The sequence below is a fragment of the Python bivittatus genome, unplaced genomic scaffold (genome assembly GCF_059951505.1).
Source record: "Python bivittatus isolate LINGU-HERP-01145 unplaced genomic scaffold, Pbiv_v1 ctg000080_np1212, whole genome shotgun sequence".
NCBI lineage: Eukaryota > Metazoa > Chordata > Lepidosauria > Squamata > Pythonidae > Python > Python bivittatus.
The window spans coordinates 47,848,451-47,867,609 of NW_028277035.1; the positions used below are offsets into that span (position 1 = coordinate 47,848,451).

Below are 19,159 nucleotides of genomic sequence, written 5' to 3' on the forward strand. Positions count from 1 at the left end.
AGTTCCTTTTTCACCGAATTTTTGTGTTTCCTTGTTTATGACTTTTCCTGCAAACCATCTTGACATTTAAAGAACTGAGCTGGATTAAAAAATGTTCATGAGTGACAAAAACCACTCTTGCTTGGGTGTGATTGCTTATGATTTTGATGAAATGCCTGCTTATTGATCTGCATGGTCTAAAAATACCAGCAACGCTTTGCCATAGGCAGGTATGATAGGAATCTGCCCTACAATGACAAAAGTCAGACAGAAGTCTCCTCCCTGGGCTAGACAAAATGCTCTTTTGTTGCTGTTCACTGACTCAGTGCTATCTCCTGCTAATCGGGACAGACAGCTGCTACGACACACTTAGCACGCCGAGCAAGTGAACCACAGGATATGTTAATAGAGAGCAACTTAGCAGCAGCAGCAGCAACCGCAGTAAGAGGATTTTAAAATCACTGAGGCTTTTTCTTTGGAGGTGTATGTGGAATGAGTTCCAGGAGAAAGAAGACTGAAAATTAAAAAGGTTGGGGTTGGGGGAGACAAACAGAGGCTAGAAAATCTCTCTTGCCTCGACCTCCTTTCTCTTCTGTCCTAACTTTCCTTCTGGTTTTGTTAGAGGATGGAAATAAATGACATGCATCTCAGATTGTCCTGTGATTACTTTGCTGCAATAGGTTTGGGCATAATTCCCACACTGATGCCTAAAGGGGGTAATTTCCCCCTCAGCTGGGCTACTGCAATGCTAATGCTGAGAAAAGGGAAAGACGGCATGGCAGAAATAGAGGGATCCCCCTTCACTGTCCCTGTTTTAGATCTTCAACATGGAGAGTCAGGCTGGAGAAACTGCTCTTCTCTCAACTATTTTCCAGAATTAATCCAAAGCTGCTGGTAATCAGGAAGGGCAGGAAGGAAAGGGCTGAACAAAACATTTTCATCCTTGTTTCCAGTCTTCAAAGGAAAATGGACTCTTTTCATTCCTTTTGCTTTGCCTCATAAGGATCAAAGTTATCTTCCTGGCACCATAGTGCTACCCATAATAATCTAAACTCCCAATAATTTGGAGGAAGAATAGGAAATGAAAAGTTGAAAAACTGTTTTCAGAAGAGAGACAAAAGTGCAAGAAGAATGAGCTAATTGTGCATATTGGAGATGATGAAGGGGTGCAGGAAAGGAATCATTAAGCTCTTCTTTATTTGGGGGTTGCTGAATGTCTGAGATAACAGAGATGGAAGATGATTTGCTTATATGTACATGATGGCACAGTGGCCCATGGGTCACAAATGATAGACAAAGCAGCATTTCTGGCTGAAGTGGAAAAGGAAGTCACATAAAGAGCCCTTTGCACTGTTGACTGAGGTCACTGTCACCATCCTAGGAGGAGGGTTACAGACCTGCCAGTGGCAGATAACAATAGCCAACATGGCATCACTCTATGGGGGTGCTTTTTAAAAAAACCTTCATTCCCACAATAGACCTCTTCCCTTCTTTGCAGCAGCAACAGCAGCCTGGGCCATTTCTATTAGACTCTGCTGGGCACCAGCAAAGAAGGAAATGGAGTGAGACCTAAAGACATTAATCTGCCAGGTGCACAAACTAGCTTCCACGCCATCAAACATGTTATTATGGGTTGGAGATTTAAAGATTTGTGGAGAAAACTAAGAATCATTTAGCCTAACTTGCTTAATGCCAAGAAATTCATGAAGTGTCTCTTGGTAAGTCATACATTTTAATAGAAATGTTAAGTCCTGAATCATTTATTGATCTGCTTTTCTGGGCAGGCTGCTGAAACTCTTAATCACTGTCACTGTTTACAATTCTAAATCATATTTCTATCACAAATCTGTTAAGAGTCAAGTTCCATACCTTGAGTCTAGCTTTCCTTGTTTAAACAGCCATGCTAAGCCCTTAATTGCTTCTTTGGGAAATGGTGGGTTATATCTGCTCAATATATGTGCAACTCAGGCAGGACCAGGATGACAATACATCATTTTTAAAGGAGCTGTTTTTCTAAAAATATCAAACAAATTCTTGTGCTATTTTTGACTGTCTATATGTAGCTTTGGATGAGACAATGCAACCCAGTGCTGCCCATGAGGTGAATTGTGGAAGATGACTGTAAACCCATAACTGACCATCATTCTGTACACTTGGACCCAGTGCACATACTGAGTTTTAAAATCAAAATTAGACAGTAAATAGCTGTGTGACAATTCCACTGTAAGGTATATTAAGTTAGTTTCAGGCTAGCTTAGTGTCCAGGACAATTATACCACTGGCACCGTAAAGATAGTAGCAAAAGATTGTCCTGCACTACATACTGTCTGTCCTTCTTCTGAAAGCAGACATTATTTCACAAGATTTCCACTTATTTCTGCCAGCTGATGGCCAACCCAGGTACTGCATGTCTCTCACTTTTGACCTCTGAATGGCAGCCCTCTTCTTCCTTTTACTCCATAGGAGTGTGCCAGCTGACTATGAAAATTGGTTACTTAAATGTTTGATATGACCAAAAGCTAGAGGTTTGCTGTACAGACCTGTAAATTATGTATCAAATCTTCCCCACCAAGGGACACTTGAAATAGGTTGGGACTGCAATTCCCAGAATCAATCAGTACGCTGCCTAGAAATCCTGGAAGCTGCAATCCAAATCCATTTGAAGGGCATCCAGTTCAGAAAGATTTTTCTATATAAAGTTATATAGACGATCTTAAGAACCTTTGCTTCTCATGTTATGATCCTGATTTTGACTGATCAGTACCTCCATCTGGATCAATGTCATCTTTCAATTACTGGCTTAGACTGTTGGCCCTGAGAACCCAAATCTGTAGCAGTGATAATTGTCCATTCAAGTGGAATGTTGTATATTATTAATACAGAATATTCATTGGATTACTATTTCTACAAAACATCAGGTAGGTGTAGGCGGATAGGTAAACACCAAGAGTAAAATATAGACAGAATAAATATAAAACTTAATTGCTACTATATATTGTTACTCAGGTTCAAATAATTTCATTAGAATTGCCTGGTGCCCATCCTGGAAAGCCAGAGAGTCTTGTTGCATGCACTGATGTTATTCAGCTGAGTAAGCACAGAGGCAGCTGTATCAAGGGACAGGTCAAGGTGGAATGCACAAACATCTGTGCTATGGGGCTTATGGAACAACAATATTGGCTGCTCACTTCATGTCTACTTATTTGACTGAATATGCAGAAAAACAAAGTGGGTGCCCTCTGCCCCCCTGTGCTTATACTTTCACAGTGTTAATAATGTCTGGATGGGAGTGGAGCTGTTCCTGTGGGAATCAGGACTCCAAACTGAAAATCTGGGGACGTCAGCAAGGCGGTTTTCGAGATGTCACTTGTCTTCAAGGAGAAAACAGATGTCTGCAGGCATTTCTCACGTATATTGAGATAACAAAACTCTACATGCTTTTGGCTTTGGGTTATAGAAATGAAAGCTAGAAATATGAAAGCAAACCTAAGTGGAAGGGATTGCCCTCTATTCTTGCCACAGGCAGAAGAAGCTCAAAGCTGTCATTGTTCCTGCACATTGCTATTGATATGCTCACCTTAGGAAGAGATCTCTGGATTTGTTGGAAGACTGATTGAATTTGCAAGGGTATAAATAGATCTGCATATGAAATGGGAGTTCAGCAATCCCCTCTGTTCTCTCAAAAGCTGAACTTCAATGTAGTTTGGAGAAACATGACAGCCCAGTGGAAAGCCCAGCATTGCTAAGCTTTAATAATGGAGCGAGGAACCAATTTCTTCCCAGAGGCCAAGCTACCTCTAGCAAAATGCGCCAAAGGAAATGTTATAAACCAGCTGCCCAGAAGTACAGAACATCCCAAGATTGTAGGCCCACAGCTCCCAAAGCACTTGCTTAGAATCTCCCAAGGACCCTCCCCTTCAGAAATCAGGCTTTAATTTCATGCGGCCTGATTCCACTTAGATCCTACAAGAGCAGCAAATGGAAACCCAATAACATTGTTTGGAAACTATAGTTTATTCTGACTCATAAGGGAATAAGACAACTATACTGACTTAATTAAAATGATCTCATTCACAATTGATGCTGGGAGATATTATTCCATCTCCCCGATTCCCCCAATATAATGAAGATTATGGAATGCCATGGAGGTATGATGGTAGTAAAGAATTCAGCAAGGCGTACGTTTTTGACATAGGAACAACAAGGTGACACAGAGTTAAATAAATTAAACTGACTCCATTCTGAACAGTGTACCGAATCTCTTACCTCAGAGCTGTAACAAATCTTTAATCACCAGAAATAGAGTGACACCTCAATGGAAAAGTTAATTTCACACCTGCTCTTCACAGGAATCCACTTCCTTCTTCAAATAAGTGGGCATATTCTAAATATTCTGCATTGTCAACCCTGGCTTTGCTTTCAAAAGCTGTCATTACAAATATCACTTAAGACCAGGGGAAGACAGAATGGCCAGGGTCCTTGAAGGGCCAAATTTACTTTTTTTAAGCTCAAATGTGAAACTCAACATTGCTTAGCTTCTGATCCCTTTAAAACAGTGTATTTATGAAGGCCATCTCAATGGCGGTCTTCCCCAATCTGATGCCTTCCAAATGTATTATACATCTGGAGGTCAGCAGCCTAGGAAAAGCTGTTCTAAAGAACAGCCTCATGGGCCCTGCGGCTTCTTTGGGTTCCATTCTTGCCTTTATTTCTTTTTCTATTCTCTGCTTTGTTTCAATCCATCACAAACTCTCCCCCTTTCTTGCTCTCCCTCTTTCCGTTACAGAAATTTCCACTGCGGCATCTGAATCCTCCATGGGGTACCCATTGCCATTCAGCATGTGTTTCACTCCTTTGTCTTTTCACAAATGATACTCTAGTGAAGTCTTAGGTCTCAAACTCACTCAGGTGTAAAGTTATAACAACTGCCTTTAGCAGCACTCAGTTCTTGCCCTTAGATCCTTGAAAGAAGTAAACGGAATGTCAAGTTAACTCCCTTGAAAGAAAGAAATGTGTCTTGGTGAAGAAAGTGGAAAGGCGGGCAGTGCAGAATGCCTTGTGCAATGGCAGACAAGCGATGGGGGAACATTTTTCTCCCCATAAGATTTTTTTCAGTGACCTTCAGTTATTGCTCCCTCCAATCATTCATTCCTATGTCTACACCTCTCTATCTGAAATACCCCCATCCCCCAAGCAACCAAATAAAAACAAAAACGGCAATAACTTCATTTAATCTTCACCAGGACAGGCTTTGATTCTACTTATAAGTGCATTCCACAGTATTAGAAGTAAGCTATCTAGGTTAGAAGAGATTTCAAACATAAAATCCATCCTCTGGCTATAAAGGGTGTCCTGTAGTCTATCCCATCCAGGGCTAACCTGAGATATTTCACAGCCTGATGTGGACTTGCAAATAGCTCCCCACCTAAATTTATACTCCAGAGTAGATTATTTTCTCTTCAAACCTTATTCACCTTCTGTGAAACTCTTGTATCTAAGATATTAATCGCTCTGCTTTTTCTGCAATATCACACCATATTCTTTTAGAATTGTTACCTCAACTCCCAAAGGTCCCACAGGAAAATGTTGTGGGAACAGTTTTCCAGAATGGGTGTATAAACCTATGTAAACAAAGAAAAAACAAAGAAACCAACTCCAAAGCACATTTGGAAACAAAAGTGCCATAGCTTCTGAGAGACATACAGTATATCCACATGCTTCTTGCATCAGATATTTGGGAAAAATTACCACTTGAATCCAATGGATATTAAAGTCAGCTTATGCTTTATCCATGCAACAGAACTTAGTGTCAGAATCTAGTTGCTGTTGTGTTCAATCTGTTGCAGTAAAAACAGTCTTTGAGTACCCTTAAAGACCAGCTAATTCATTATGGCACAAGATTTTGTGGATTGTATAATTTCATAAGTTGCATAAAATACTATCCTTGAATGTCTAGTATGTAGACATCCATGACTGATGATTATAAACAGAGCAACTCCTTCCAGCTTCATCCACCTCTCTCATCCTCTGGTCCCATGGCGTTTATTCAGGAGCAGAGAACTATGTTTCTAATTCCTGCTGGTAAGTGATGAGCCCATCTTCCATTTCTCTATCTGCAGCATAATCCAAATGGTCTAGACTGCAGTGAAAGGGAGACAGATGACTTTTGAAGCTATAATTAGAAATCTAGTCCAGTCCCATAGTCTAATTTACAGTGGGGCAAAAAAGTATTTAGTCAGTCACCAATTGTGCAAGTTCTCCCACTTAAAAAGATGAGAGAGGCCTGTAATTTTCATCATAGGTATACCTCAACTATGAGAGACAAAATGGGGAAAAAAATCCAGAAAATCACATTGTCTGATTTTTAAAGAATTTATTTGCAAATCATGGTGGAAAATAAGTATTTGGTCAATATCAAAAGTTCATCTCAATACTTTGTTATATATCCTTTGCTGGCAATGACAGAGGTCAAACGTTTTCTGTAAGTCTTCACAAGGTTTTCACACACTGTTGCTGGTATTTTGGCCCATTCCTCCATGCAGATCTCCTCTAGAGCAGTGATGTTTTGGGGCTGTCGCTGGGCAACACGGACTTTCAACTCCCTCCAAAGGTTTTCCATGGGGTTGAGATCTGGAGACTGGCTAAGCCACTCCAGGACCTTGACATGCTTCTTACGAAGCCACTCCTTCATTGCCTGGGCGGTGTGTTTGGGATCATTGTCATGCTGAAAGACCCAGCCACGTTTCATCTTCAATGCCCTTGCTGATGGAAGGAGGTGTTCACTCAAAATCTCACGAGACATGGCCCCATTCATTCTTTCCTTTACACGGATCAGTCGTCCTGGTCCCTTTGCAGAAAAACAGCCCCAAAGCATGATGTTTCCACCCCCATGCTTCACAGTAGGTATGGTGTTCTCTGGATGCAACTCAGCATTCTCTCTCCTCCAAACACGACGAGTTGAGTTTAGACCAAAATGTTCTACTTTGGTTTCATCTGACCATATGACATTCTCCCAATCCTCTTCTGGATCATCCAAATGCTCTCTAGCAAACTTCAGACAGGCCCGGACATGTACTGGCTTAAGCAGGGTGCACGTCTGGCACTGCAGGATTTGAGTCCCTGGCAGCGTAGTGTGTTACTGATGGTAGCCTTTGTTACTTTGGTCCCAGCTCTCTGCAGGTCATTCACTAGGTCCCCCCGTGTGGTTCTGGGATTTTTGCTCACCATTCTTGTGATCATTTTGACCCCACAGGGTGAGATCTTGCATGGAGCCCCAGATCGAGGGAGATTATCAGTGGTCTTGTATGTCTTCCATTTTCTAATTATTGCTCCCACAGTTGATTTCTTCACACCAAGCTGCTTGCCTATTGCAGATTCAGTGTTCCCAGCCTGGTGCAGGTCTACAATTTTGTTTCTGGTGTCCTTCGACAGCTCTTTGGTCTTGGCCATAGTGGAGTTTGGAGTGCAACTGTTTGAGGTTGTGGACAGGTGTCTTTTATACAGATAACAAGGTCAAACAGGTGCCATTACTACAGGTAACGAGTGGAGGACAGAGGAGCCTCTTAAAGAAGTAGTTACAGGTCTGTGAGAGCCAGACATCTTGCTTGTTTGTAGGTGACCAAATACTTATTTTCCGCCATGATTTGCAAATAAATTCTTTAAAAATCAGACAATGTGATTTTCTGGATTTTTTTTCTCATTTTGTCTCTCATAGTTGAGGTATATCTATGATGAAAATTACAGGCCTCTCTCATCTTTTTAAGTGGGAGAACTTGCACAATTGGTGCAAATTCTTTTGCCCCACTGTAGTAAAGTTTGTTAAAGTAAAGGGCAGGGAAGAAAAGCAGTGAAGTAAAAAATAACAGAATAAAAACAAAGCTTATACCAGAAGAGTAGTGTATCTGTACCAATGAAAGCAGACAGAAAGACATTAGAGTCCCTCAAGCATTCCAAGATGTGTTTGGGGCTTGTCAAAAGTGGATAAGGAAGGAGAACTTGTGGTTGGACATTTTGCCATATTCATGCAGGATGGCTAATCAATGAGCAGAGCTTCACATATTCAGGAATATCCAAGGAAAAGGCCTGATAACAGTGGGATGTATCTAGGGAAGGTGACAGTTAGTAAAGTTGTGGCTAAACCTTTCATCATGGAATTTTATCTTAAGGGTCTGAAAGAGATGCTGGCAGGGTTGTGATTGAATAGGTGCAGAGAATTGCACTGCAACTGGTTTTTTAAAAAATCCTGTAGTGGGATATAGATTTAGAATTATTATCTAAACCATTTCAACACAATGCAGAAGTTAACTACTACTTCACAATTCCTTACACGTGCAGATTCTAAAATAAGACCAAGTAAACAGAAACAAAATAAGGACTTAACAGTTACCCATCCTCAATTCAACACAGGTTTTGGACTTCTCAATTCATATATCTCATTGCAAAAATTATCAATTTAAATGCACAGTCATTATCTCCCATCAGAATGGTCATTTTGTGTAATGCACATTCATACATCATGACATCAGGTGACAATTGCAAATGACATTTAATTATGTATCCTACAGTAAGCTTTAAGCCACTTCAAATCATGCACCCAGATGACCAGGAATGCATACAACAGAATTTAAATGAGTGGAAAAGAATATGAAACTAGGATCTGCATCGCACAATATTTAGTTATCCAGAAAACTATCCTTTATGACAGGGGTTCTTAAACTTTTTGCCCTCACACCTCCCTTTGTTGTAATCTTAATGTACTGTACATACCTCCCCTAAAAATCCAAACACTGAAATGAACACAAATGAACAATGAAAACAATACAATGCAACTTTGAGAAAGGTGGATTTATTGTAATAATATAACTAAAAGGTTCTTCACACCTCCCCAAGGGAGGTACACCTCACAGTTTGGGAAACCCTGCTTTATGAGGTGGCACTGAATCTTGTGTGTCCTAAATTCTTTTCTTTGGGGTGGCGAGAGGCTGGACATTGCTATGTATGGTGGCTCAATGTCAGTAACACCCAAAGTCCCGATAAGAAGACTTTCTCTTTGGGTATCTCCTTCCTTTCTTATGTGACAACCAGCTTATCAGGGAGGGATCCGGAATCCTTAGACCTTTTAAGTGTCCACACCAGCATCTGCTAGTAATAAGAATAGAGGAAAAAACCCTGGTATAGGAAGACTATTGGAAGATCCCAATAAAACTCTTTTATAGGCCTTTTTAAAAGTATTAACTTCTAAAATTCTAAGCAGCTTCAGGTACCTGGAAGAGCATCCCCTCCTTTATATAGCAACATGGACTCTAAGGCCATTTTCTGAGGTCCCTTTCCACGTGCCCTGTCAAGTGATTTTTTTTTTTTTTAAATCCATGGTGCTACCTGATTATGGAATACCCTTCCCTTCTTGGAAAAGTTCAGATGATGCTTACACTGTGGTCCACAGTGGGCCAGGTGGAAACATTTTTATTCTCCCAGGCTCCTTAGTCTTCTAATATTTCAGTTTAAATGTATATTAGCACTGTTTAGATTCTTCCATTCCTATTGGCCTCCCCAGTTGTTTATTTTGGGTTTATTCTGAGACTGCTTTATTTGTTTAATGTTTTACATTAAGTTTTATTAGATTTGTATATTTGATGGTCTCCACCATTAATTTCTGAAATGCCCAGAGAGCTTTGGATATTGGATGGTGAAGAAATTCAATAAATAAATACATACATTCAGAGAATACCATGGGCAAAGTTTTATAGCATGAAGAAAAACGGCTTGTGTCAAGAAACAGTTCTTCCTCTCGCACCCTCATAACAGATGATTAGCAGAGTGGATTGACTGGCTCAGAAATATTTGCCCTAATCCTCTTCCTGAAAGGAAAAGAAGATCTTTTTTCTTGGATCTCATTTGACTGCATCTCAAAGCAGAATACCTGCTTTCTTGCAGAGGGGCCATAATTACAAGCTCAAATGCAAACATTAAAGCAGCAGCATTTGCTTGACACCTATTTCAGTTGCTCTTCCCTCCTCCAGAACCTACCTCAACTGGAATGAAATCGCATAAAATCCTATAGCAAGATGAATGCAAAGAAAAATGCCAGGCTACTGCTGCCCTCTTTGATTCAAGAACCAACTCTCTGGACACTCCCTGCAGGGCTACCTACACAGTCCCTCTCAGACTGCTGGGATGGCAAGATGGCAAGCTTTCCAGGGAGTTCTCCATGGCAACCTGAAACCAAATCTTTAACCATTACCTTGACCTTCGCCTTCAGTCTTTTGAATTGCCTTATTACATGCGCATGTGGGCAGAGGTAATACTAAAAATGAGTTCAAAATGACATTGTTCACTTTCATTACAGCTGGTAGGCACTGAGGGACTAAAAGGCAAGAACAGGACATCAGTGTATAAACTGAGAAGATGGAGTTTGCTTTAGAAATCAGAGTGCTAGAAAGTTAAGGAAGTAGGAGACAAAGACAGAGAGGAAAGGAAAACAATGTGCAAAGAAACATGAAACATGAGAAATCTCTTAATGTGCAGCTATGGTGGAATAATTTTAAAAGTCTGGATCCTATAAAACATTCTTCTAATCTTAAGGCACAGTGATAGGTCACACCCATATTTGGAATCAGGTGCAAATATAATACAGTACAGGATCTAGAGTACGTATAATCTTATGTCACATCAGTAGCAACTCTTATGCATAAATTTAATAGGAAATGAGTTAGTTCTGCACATAAGGGCCTAACATACCTGATACTTTTGTGAGAAGGATTTTTGATAAATACATATTAGACCAGCTTTTCCAAACTTAATACTTTTCTGGTGTACTGAGACTGCAATTCCCAGTATTCCCAGACAGCGTAGAAATTTTAGCTCAACATGTGCCAGTTTAGTGAAGATCACGTTAATCCAAAAGAGTAGGAAAAGAGAGCCTATGATAGGGAGGACAGAGGAGGCCACTGAAAGGAGAACTGCAGACTTACCTTAATATTGTCTTGCCATCGGTGGGCTTTCTGAAACTTCTCTGCTGCATCAGCCAGTCTCTGAAATTAAAGAGAAGAAAGAGTATGAGTCCATAAAGAGATAGTATGAACTGCAGTAATGACCAAGGACTCATTTTAACTCTGCTCTTTCACATGGGAAACCAGCTATATCATTCCCGCAGCTTATTAAGTAGCAAAACATTTTCAGCACCCCTACTTGGCAGCTCTGCTGTGAAAAGACATTAATTAAAAATTTATGATTTCCGTAAGCATCTTCTATATGCAACTCTGATCTTTCTTAATTAAATGCTCAAGCTATTGGAAAACCTTGCCTTTCATTACTTTTATGGGATCTTTTTACTTCTGGGTCAGAGTAGTAGGCTTCCACTGACATGTGCAAGTGAAAGTAAATAAATTACAGTCAGTGACATATGGAGTTTGATGGGGGAGCCACTCTTCAGAAATCCCATATCCAAAGTCCAAACCTTGGGGCCAAGTTGGTTAATTGATGAGGTCTGAAGCCTGCTAACATGCTATTTTTCTTTTTGAGTTAAGATTGCCTTGAAAGGTTTAATGCTACTCCTTGCAGTGTCCTAACAAGATGTCTATTATTGGAGAAGAAAGAATATTATCAAATGGTCATTGTATCTTCCGCAGTCAGCCTGGAGTTGGGCAGCACCAAATAAACAAACACAAACTACTGTGCCATGCACACTTTTCCCAAACTGGCTTGCTGAAGTAACTATTTGGTAAGAGTTACAAGGCCATAAACTAGTATGATTCCAGCCCTAAGTAGGAAACGAGAAGGCCTTTGTCAGGCTGCAGCCTAAGAACCAGATGTGTATGTGTGATATTAGAGAGCTGTGGCTCACTTGCCAGCTTAAACGATGGACAAGGGGAAGACCTGTGACTCCTTATGCTGTTGTGAAACTGGATGGAACACTCTCTCACATACTATTCCTATTGTCTTACAGAAGTAGCCACTCAATCTGCTCAAAGACTCAAAGCGATTCTGTAGAATGTAGAGCATAAATGATTTCATTTGCTAGCAGGAAGTTATAGGTACTAGGCCATAGAGCTAGGACCAAGCCACTATGCTGACTTATCACTAAAAACAAAAATCCTTGTCTACACAGGTTCACTCACTTTAATTTGGTGGTTATAAAACTGAATGAATTTGGTCCAATGGCCTTTACTTTTCTCTCACTTTGATAAATCATTTTGACACAGTTCAGTCTCCAAGGAGAACCAGTAGATGTACACATTCAACATCCATCCAGTTGCAATGTACCAGCTGTCCTAGGATGCTGTTCAATGGTGGAGATCTAGAACTCAGCTAGCATTTCTGAACAAGTTCTTTTTTTAATTGCAGGCTGCAAGCAAGAACCTGAGAGAGCATTTAAAGACAGCCCGACCAGTTCTAATCAAGCCAAATGTTAATGCAGATGTATGAGATTTAAAGGATATAAAATATCTCCCCCACCAACCCACCCACACATGTAAACATATACATACATACATTTGAAAGTCAGTGTGGTATTGTAGTTCAGGTGTTAGACCAGGAGCAGGGAGGCTGCTACTCCACACTGCTCAAGCAAGGGCTCTCCATAAAACTATGCATTTTTCTTTCCCTAGGCATGGAGCACTCACCTATAATCAATGTATGTGTTTCAGGTTCTTTAGAAATATCAACACCTTTCAGAATAGCAATTATCCCAAAGGAGCATGCAACAGTTATAAGCCCAGTTTAAAACAATATACCACAAGATGCCATAAAACAAAACAACAAAAGAAAATAAAACACAGTAGCTGTAAAATATACAAAAGTTAACCTAAGGCCAGCCAAGACTATATTTCCTAATATTCAGATTAAAAACAACAGCAAAATACTTTTCCTTAATGCTGCAGACTTTTTTTTTTTTCCCAAGGCAAGGCAATATTACAGCTTAGATTTTCCCAATGGTCTGGGCTGGGAGTGTCCAAGCAAGAGCTCTGGGCAATAACTCTTCCAAGCAAAGATCATAGAAAATGTTCTTCACGCTGCTTCTTTAAAAAGGCTTGTTGAAAGGTTTCCAAAGTGCAGAGGAGGGAAGCCGACAGAGGAAGAATGCAGATGTTTTCCAGGAAAGGAGAAGACTGGAAGACTAGAAAGACTAGAAAGACTTCTAATTTTTCAGCTTTTTTTCAACCCTTTGTAAGCTAATCACAGCCACGTTAGGAAAAATGTTTTTCTCTGGCAAAGTGTTGAAATCTTATTCTCTGCTTCTTAATTTCTCTTTTATAATCTTCACTGCAAAATTAAAGTTTCTGATAAATATCCCATGTTGACATTAATGCAACTGTATGCATGTGGGAGGCTGGGGGAAGATTTATCTATTATTTTTGCTTCCTCCATTCTATGCCAGCATATTTTCTTTAGCCCTAATGGCTTAATGAAAAATTATGGCTAGAGCATATCAGGATTTTCTGCATAAAATGTAAAAGGTGTAGTAATAAAATATATGTCTAACTATTAGAGTTTCTGGCAGTCGGGCAGTGTGCAAATTTAATAAATATTTATAATTTATATTTATAATAAATGTACATGCAGAGAGTCTTTAAACACTGGGAAAATAATGTGGTAGGAACTGTCATCATCATCCAAGCTGAGAGTGGGTCCCTAATTTTATGCTGAAATAGAAATCTTGCCTAGAAATCAATCATGCCCCTCAACAGGTGAGGATGCCCTTCACCCTTCAGAACTAAATGACTAAACAGGACTGAAATGAGGACAGAAGGACTTTTCTCTGTAATGTTTAAACCATCCATTCTGCAGTTTAGATTGGAAGAAAACCAGCTCCAACTGCTTGACAAATAGCATAGAGTGCAATGGGCTACAAAGATCTTTTAAAAGTTTGATGTAGATAAGGCTTCATTCCAAGTGTGCAGCGGTGAATTAAGAGGAGTGCTACCCATTATTTAACATCAGATTATTTTTCAAGGAGAATTTTGATACTTCTTGGCCCTTTCCTTGATGCTCTTTTGGTGTGAGAATCTGGGTTTGGATTAAAGCTGGAGCAGAGAATTATGGAGCTATAGACAAGAAGCAAGGCATTAATATTTTTAATCTGGAAACAGGAAGAGGATATCACTGAGCTCATGATAGCTGGAACAAAGGATTAGGGAATTTGAAGATTTAAGGGAGTTAGATATAGGCACCAAGACATTAAGAGGTTGATAGGAGATGGAGCTAAAGAACACAATTTTCTATTCCTTCCACACAGATCATCCTAAAAAGCTATCTCTTCCTAGCTCTCTGAAATACTAGCAGGGGCAAGCCAACTTTACCTTGGAGGCAAGCTGTTCCATCAAAAAAGGGACCCTCATGGAGAAGCCTTTCTCCCAGGCTCCATACTGTTGGCATTCCCTTGGTGTAGGCTCCTGCTGCAAGACCTCCCTCTCCCTCTGCAAGACTGCCTACTTTATGTGGAATCTGCCTGCTCAGTGAGACAGATGTGACATAAAATAGGCACTCTCACAGACACCATGAACCTAAATTATGAAGAGCTTTAAAGGTGACAACCAGCATTTTGAACTGTACCTGGAAGCTGACTGATCATTGTTGAAATGTTACATAGCTGTCATGAGGGTCTTGAACTTAAAAGCTGCCCTAGACCCTGCCCCCAGGAGGCAAGACTGAAATTTCCCAGAACCAGAGGTCTGGGCAAATCACTGGGGGAGATGGGCGGCATATAAATTTAATAAATCTCTCTCTCTCTCTCTCTCTCTAACCCACCAGTGAGATCCAACAGATCATTCTTCCCCAACCTAGAAAATGCTGGACAGTAATTCTGGGAGTCAAAGTTACCACACATCTGGAAAGCATCAGGAATGTTAACTTTCAGTTTGGGTCAGGATTTTTTTCCAGGAAGTGATGCTGTTAAAAATATCACAGCAGGTCAAATATTTTATTAAATGAAAATAAACTAATACATAGTATCACAGGGATGACTGGGCCTGTGGTGGTTTGCATGTAGCAAGTATAATTTCCTTTTCCACTGGTCAGCAAGGCCTGCCTGCCTTTTTTTTTTTTTTTTTGCATCTGCTGAAGACAGTCATGTGAATTTTGGCTCAGATACATCCACTTCAGCACTCCTCTGCAGACAACTTGTTTCCGTTCTTTCCAAATATTACCATTTCATTGCCTCTTATTAAGCTTAATAGAAATATATATGGAAGCATTTCAGAAACATCTCATGGTAGCCAGAAAAGCTTCCCATAATCCCACGGACTGCAGTGTAACAAAGAGAAATGGGAGAGGTGGGAAAGAAATAAATTAAAAGTGCAGAGAATTGATCTGTGTAGCACATTTACTCAGAAATAGCAGTGCCTGTTCTTTATTTTTTAATTAAGCTAAAAGGTATGAATATACTGAGGCCACAGACTTCCAAAGGGATCAATTTTGCCTCAAGAAGTAAATTAAAAACAGAAAGTGCAATAAATGACCCCCTACTTTTGGTAGCAGTCAGTTTCTACCTTGGTTCAGAGAGGAGCGTATTGTCAGGTAAGGAGCATATTGTTTCAACAAAGCTAGGTGGGCCACTGGCTTTTGGGATCCAATCTTGCGCCCCGTCACAAAGAGGTCTCTGGGAGGCAGCCACCGGAGACTAAAGTTTATGCACCTCTGAAGGCAAACACAAGCTCATGGTTGTTCCTTTTCCCACAGAGCAAGCCCATCTTTGGCTCCTTTCCACAAGGGAAATTGTATTCAGACATAATAATAGAGCCCTACATGGCAACTAAAAGAGTAATTAAAACTGCCATGAATTAACAATTAACAGTAGAAACTGAGGGTAGAGATAAAATTACAGTTGTATTAGTAATGGATAGATTTAATAAGCAAAATATTCTGCATTCAGCTGAAAACAGTCATTGGTTTGATTTGTGTTCTTGTGTGTGGTGGTAGAGTAACTATTTCAAGATCTCCATTTTCTTGTTTTGTTTTTCCTTAGCACTTCAGTCTCAGTCTTCAAAATACATTCAGATTTTTCGCATCTAAATTTCTAGTACTTGTGATAACTATATGAATCTTTAGAGCCCAAGGCAGAAAGCCTCACAATACCAACAGCTGTGAAACCTGAGCAAGGTCCTGTTTTGCTTGAGGTTTCCTGGGGGCCTGTGAAGGGCCATAGTCAGAAGAAATTAGATGTGATTTTGATAGGAACAGAAGAAGAGCTTCACATCCTGGATCCATTGCAAGTAGCATTAAGACAGAACCAGTCAGGACCCGCTGCCTATATTTGATACAGACCTCGGGAGCCACCTGGGCAAATGTGATCAGTGCAGGATCTACAGGGCAGAATGCAGTTATGAAACTTGAGAAAAGAAGCTATACTTATATCAGAGAGATGCTGTGTTTTCTTTGGCATTTCTGCAGTCAAAAGAGGTTCCTTCAGAGGCAAAGCACCCCTTGAACTATTTGTACTCCGCTAACAGCCGTACCACCCATTCTATATTTGCTGCATACAGCTGTAGCAAAAGTTCTGCATCAGGCAGTCAGTTCCAGGATTGGTGAGCTTACATAGTAGAAACATCTCATATTTTTGTTTTTGAGGTTTTTCACATGTTTAGGAATTCTGGGGTACCCCCTCCTCCAATTTATTGATCCCTCTCTTAGTGGCCCTGTTTTGATTCCACTTAATGTCACTGCTCATCATTTTAATTAACTATTAGAGGAAACAGTGTGCATGCTCAAATCTTGGCATGTAATATAAGCAGATAATACATATATCTATACACAAAGTATAAAAATGGAAGATGGAAGAAACATCACAACAAACACAGAAACATTATTTCTGTGGATGGGTGCATTTGCATAAATCTTGCAAGGTCTCATCAGAGAAAAAGAGATCTTGCAAGTTTTGGCTAGCATGTGAGATTTAATCTATATACTACTAAAACTCTCATTGTGTTTATCTGTTTGTCCCCTCAAGTTAGCCCAAATGGTGCATTATAACACAACAATGTTTGAATTGAGGTACCTAAAATCTGCTAACTTAAAGAATCTGTAAAAAAATCCAGGACTCACTACTCCTGTGGAATTGAAATGTCCATGATGTTCACAACAGTTTACTATGGTGGGTTCTTTAAAACAACTGTATTTGACATCCTTGGCTACTCCCCAAGCCCTTTATGTCTATGCTATCTTTAGATCATTTGGTATCACTGAATATTGCTAATATTGTATATGATAAGAGCCACCAAGCTGAAAAGTAACTTTCACATGGTGACTGGAAGATGGAAAGTGCTCCTAAATCTATGCAACTGAGCCTAATTTATTTTGTATACTACTAAAAGTTGACTACTTTTTCTGGAAGTTGCAGGTGTTCTGTAAATCCAATCAGTCTATTCAACCTGAAATACATTTTGCTGATCTATTTCTCTTTGGTTACCAACCTCCAGACCTCAATCTTACAGGTACTGAACTGGCAAGAACTAAAACTACAGGTGTTCAGAAATTATTTAAACATTTACTTCTGATTAACCAGTGCAGTGTCTAAAAATAAACAGATAAGGGTTTTTTTAGTCACTCTCTTAAGATACAGGTAAAAAGATACTTAGAATTCATGTTCAGAAACAAATGTATATGTAGTAAAATTGCACCTGCTGTTTAATTAAAAAACATCAATAAAATCTCTAACAAAAGGCTATATACCAAAAGGTTTAAAATATGGTTCACAAGGTGTGAATATTTTGCCTGGCCATGTTTTGTGACCAAGTGGCCTTCCAAATCTATAAGCACATTTCAGTTATGGTTCAAACTATCTCAAAGAATATGCTTAACAGGATACATGAAGTACATATTTTCTTCTGGTGAAGCACTAGGGAAATTGGATATAGTAGTTATGTTGGAGTTTGAAACAGGGATACCAGGAACATTTCATTAGAAAAAGCATTCACAAAAATGGACAGGATTGAGATGCACTGGACTAAGCTTGAATGTTTGTAAGCAGTATCAAAGAGCGCTCCTGCAGCTATCATCACAGCCTCCATCACTGTACAAGGCCCTCATGGAAGAGGACGCTCCTTTCTTTTCCATTTGGCACTTCTTAGAAGAATGCAGTGGTTGATGTTCCTCAAGCTGTGGAATAATGTCTTCCCTCACAGAAGCAGAACTCGAACATCATTTTTAGAAGTCCTAGTGGGGAACTTGCATTACAGGTAGTCCCCAGTTTAAGAACGCCCACGCTACAGACAATCCATAATTAAGAATGGAACCTATTGTAGCAAAATCTGAGTTAAATACAAAATAATTAGAGTTCATTATACAATACTACTTATACAGTATTATACAATAATACTGTTCCAGCTTACATACAAATTTGACTTAAGGACAGACCTTGGGAATGGAACTTGTTCTTAAACTGAGGACTACCTGTTATTCATATCCTTTCTGCTAAGAAAGAGGAGCCTTATCCTATCTGGCACTCAGCATGGGGCTTTCTAGATGTGTTGTGATCCAGGTAGCCCCCACCCTAATGGTTTTTGAAAGGGCCTTGAAGACCTTGCTCTTTGCCCAGATCTTTGGCAACGGTGAGCTGAGGCTCCTGGGTTGTGTGCGTTTGTTTCTCTTTCATTCCTGTCCAGTTCTTTTCATCCTTGCCATCTTTTAATCTTTTATGTTTGTCTCTTGTGTGTTTTTTCCTTGATTTTAACATTTTTACTTGTGAACAGCTCAGGACTGTTGGGAGTCAGGTGGTACACAAATTTAATAAATGAATAAAGAAACAATTGTGTGTTTCTTGCATTTCTAGTTTTCACTCAGCTGTTAAAGTCATAGATTGGAAAAAATGCAGAACAGACTGTTGATTCCTGCCCCTGCTGCTTGCTTGCTTGCTTGCTTGCTTGCTTGCTTGCTTGCTTGCTTATTTATTTATTTATTTATTTATTTATTTATTTATTTATTTATTTATTTTCAAGCGTATATATGCCACCCATCTCACTGTACAAGTGACACTTAAGTGCAAGGGGCAGATCTCTTCCAGTAAAGAAGATGAGCAGAAGTTTATTTTAATATATTACTTGTCTATAATGGCTTCCAGATGGAGAGGGCTCTGAGCAAAACCAGTCAAATGACTGAGCAACTACTCCACGTGGCCCTTCTTCTTCTTTTGTTTATGTTTTTATTATTATTAAGTAACAACAACAAAGGCAAAAACAAAGAAAAGGGA

At 39.7% G+C, this 19,159-nt stretch overlaps 1 protein-coding gene across 2 annotated transcripts in view; it reads right to left on the minus strand.

The window, feature by feature from the left end:
- CACNA2D2 (calcium voltage-gated channel auxiliary subunit alpha2delta 2) overlaps positions 1 to 19,159 on the minus strand; it is a 656,510-nt gene that overhangs the window by 289,035 nt on the left and 348,316 nt on the right. For both annotated transcript variants that reach the window (XM_088134018.1, XM_088134017.1), the window contains exon 4: positions 10,950 to 11,009. In XM_088134018.1, coding sequence (XP_087990144.1) covers positions 10,950 to 11,009 — 60 coding nt within the window. The remainder of the gene's footprint in view (positions 1 to 10,949; positions 11,010 to 19,159) is intronic.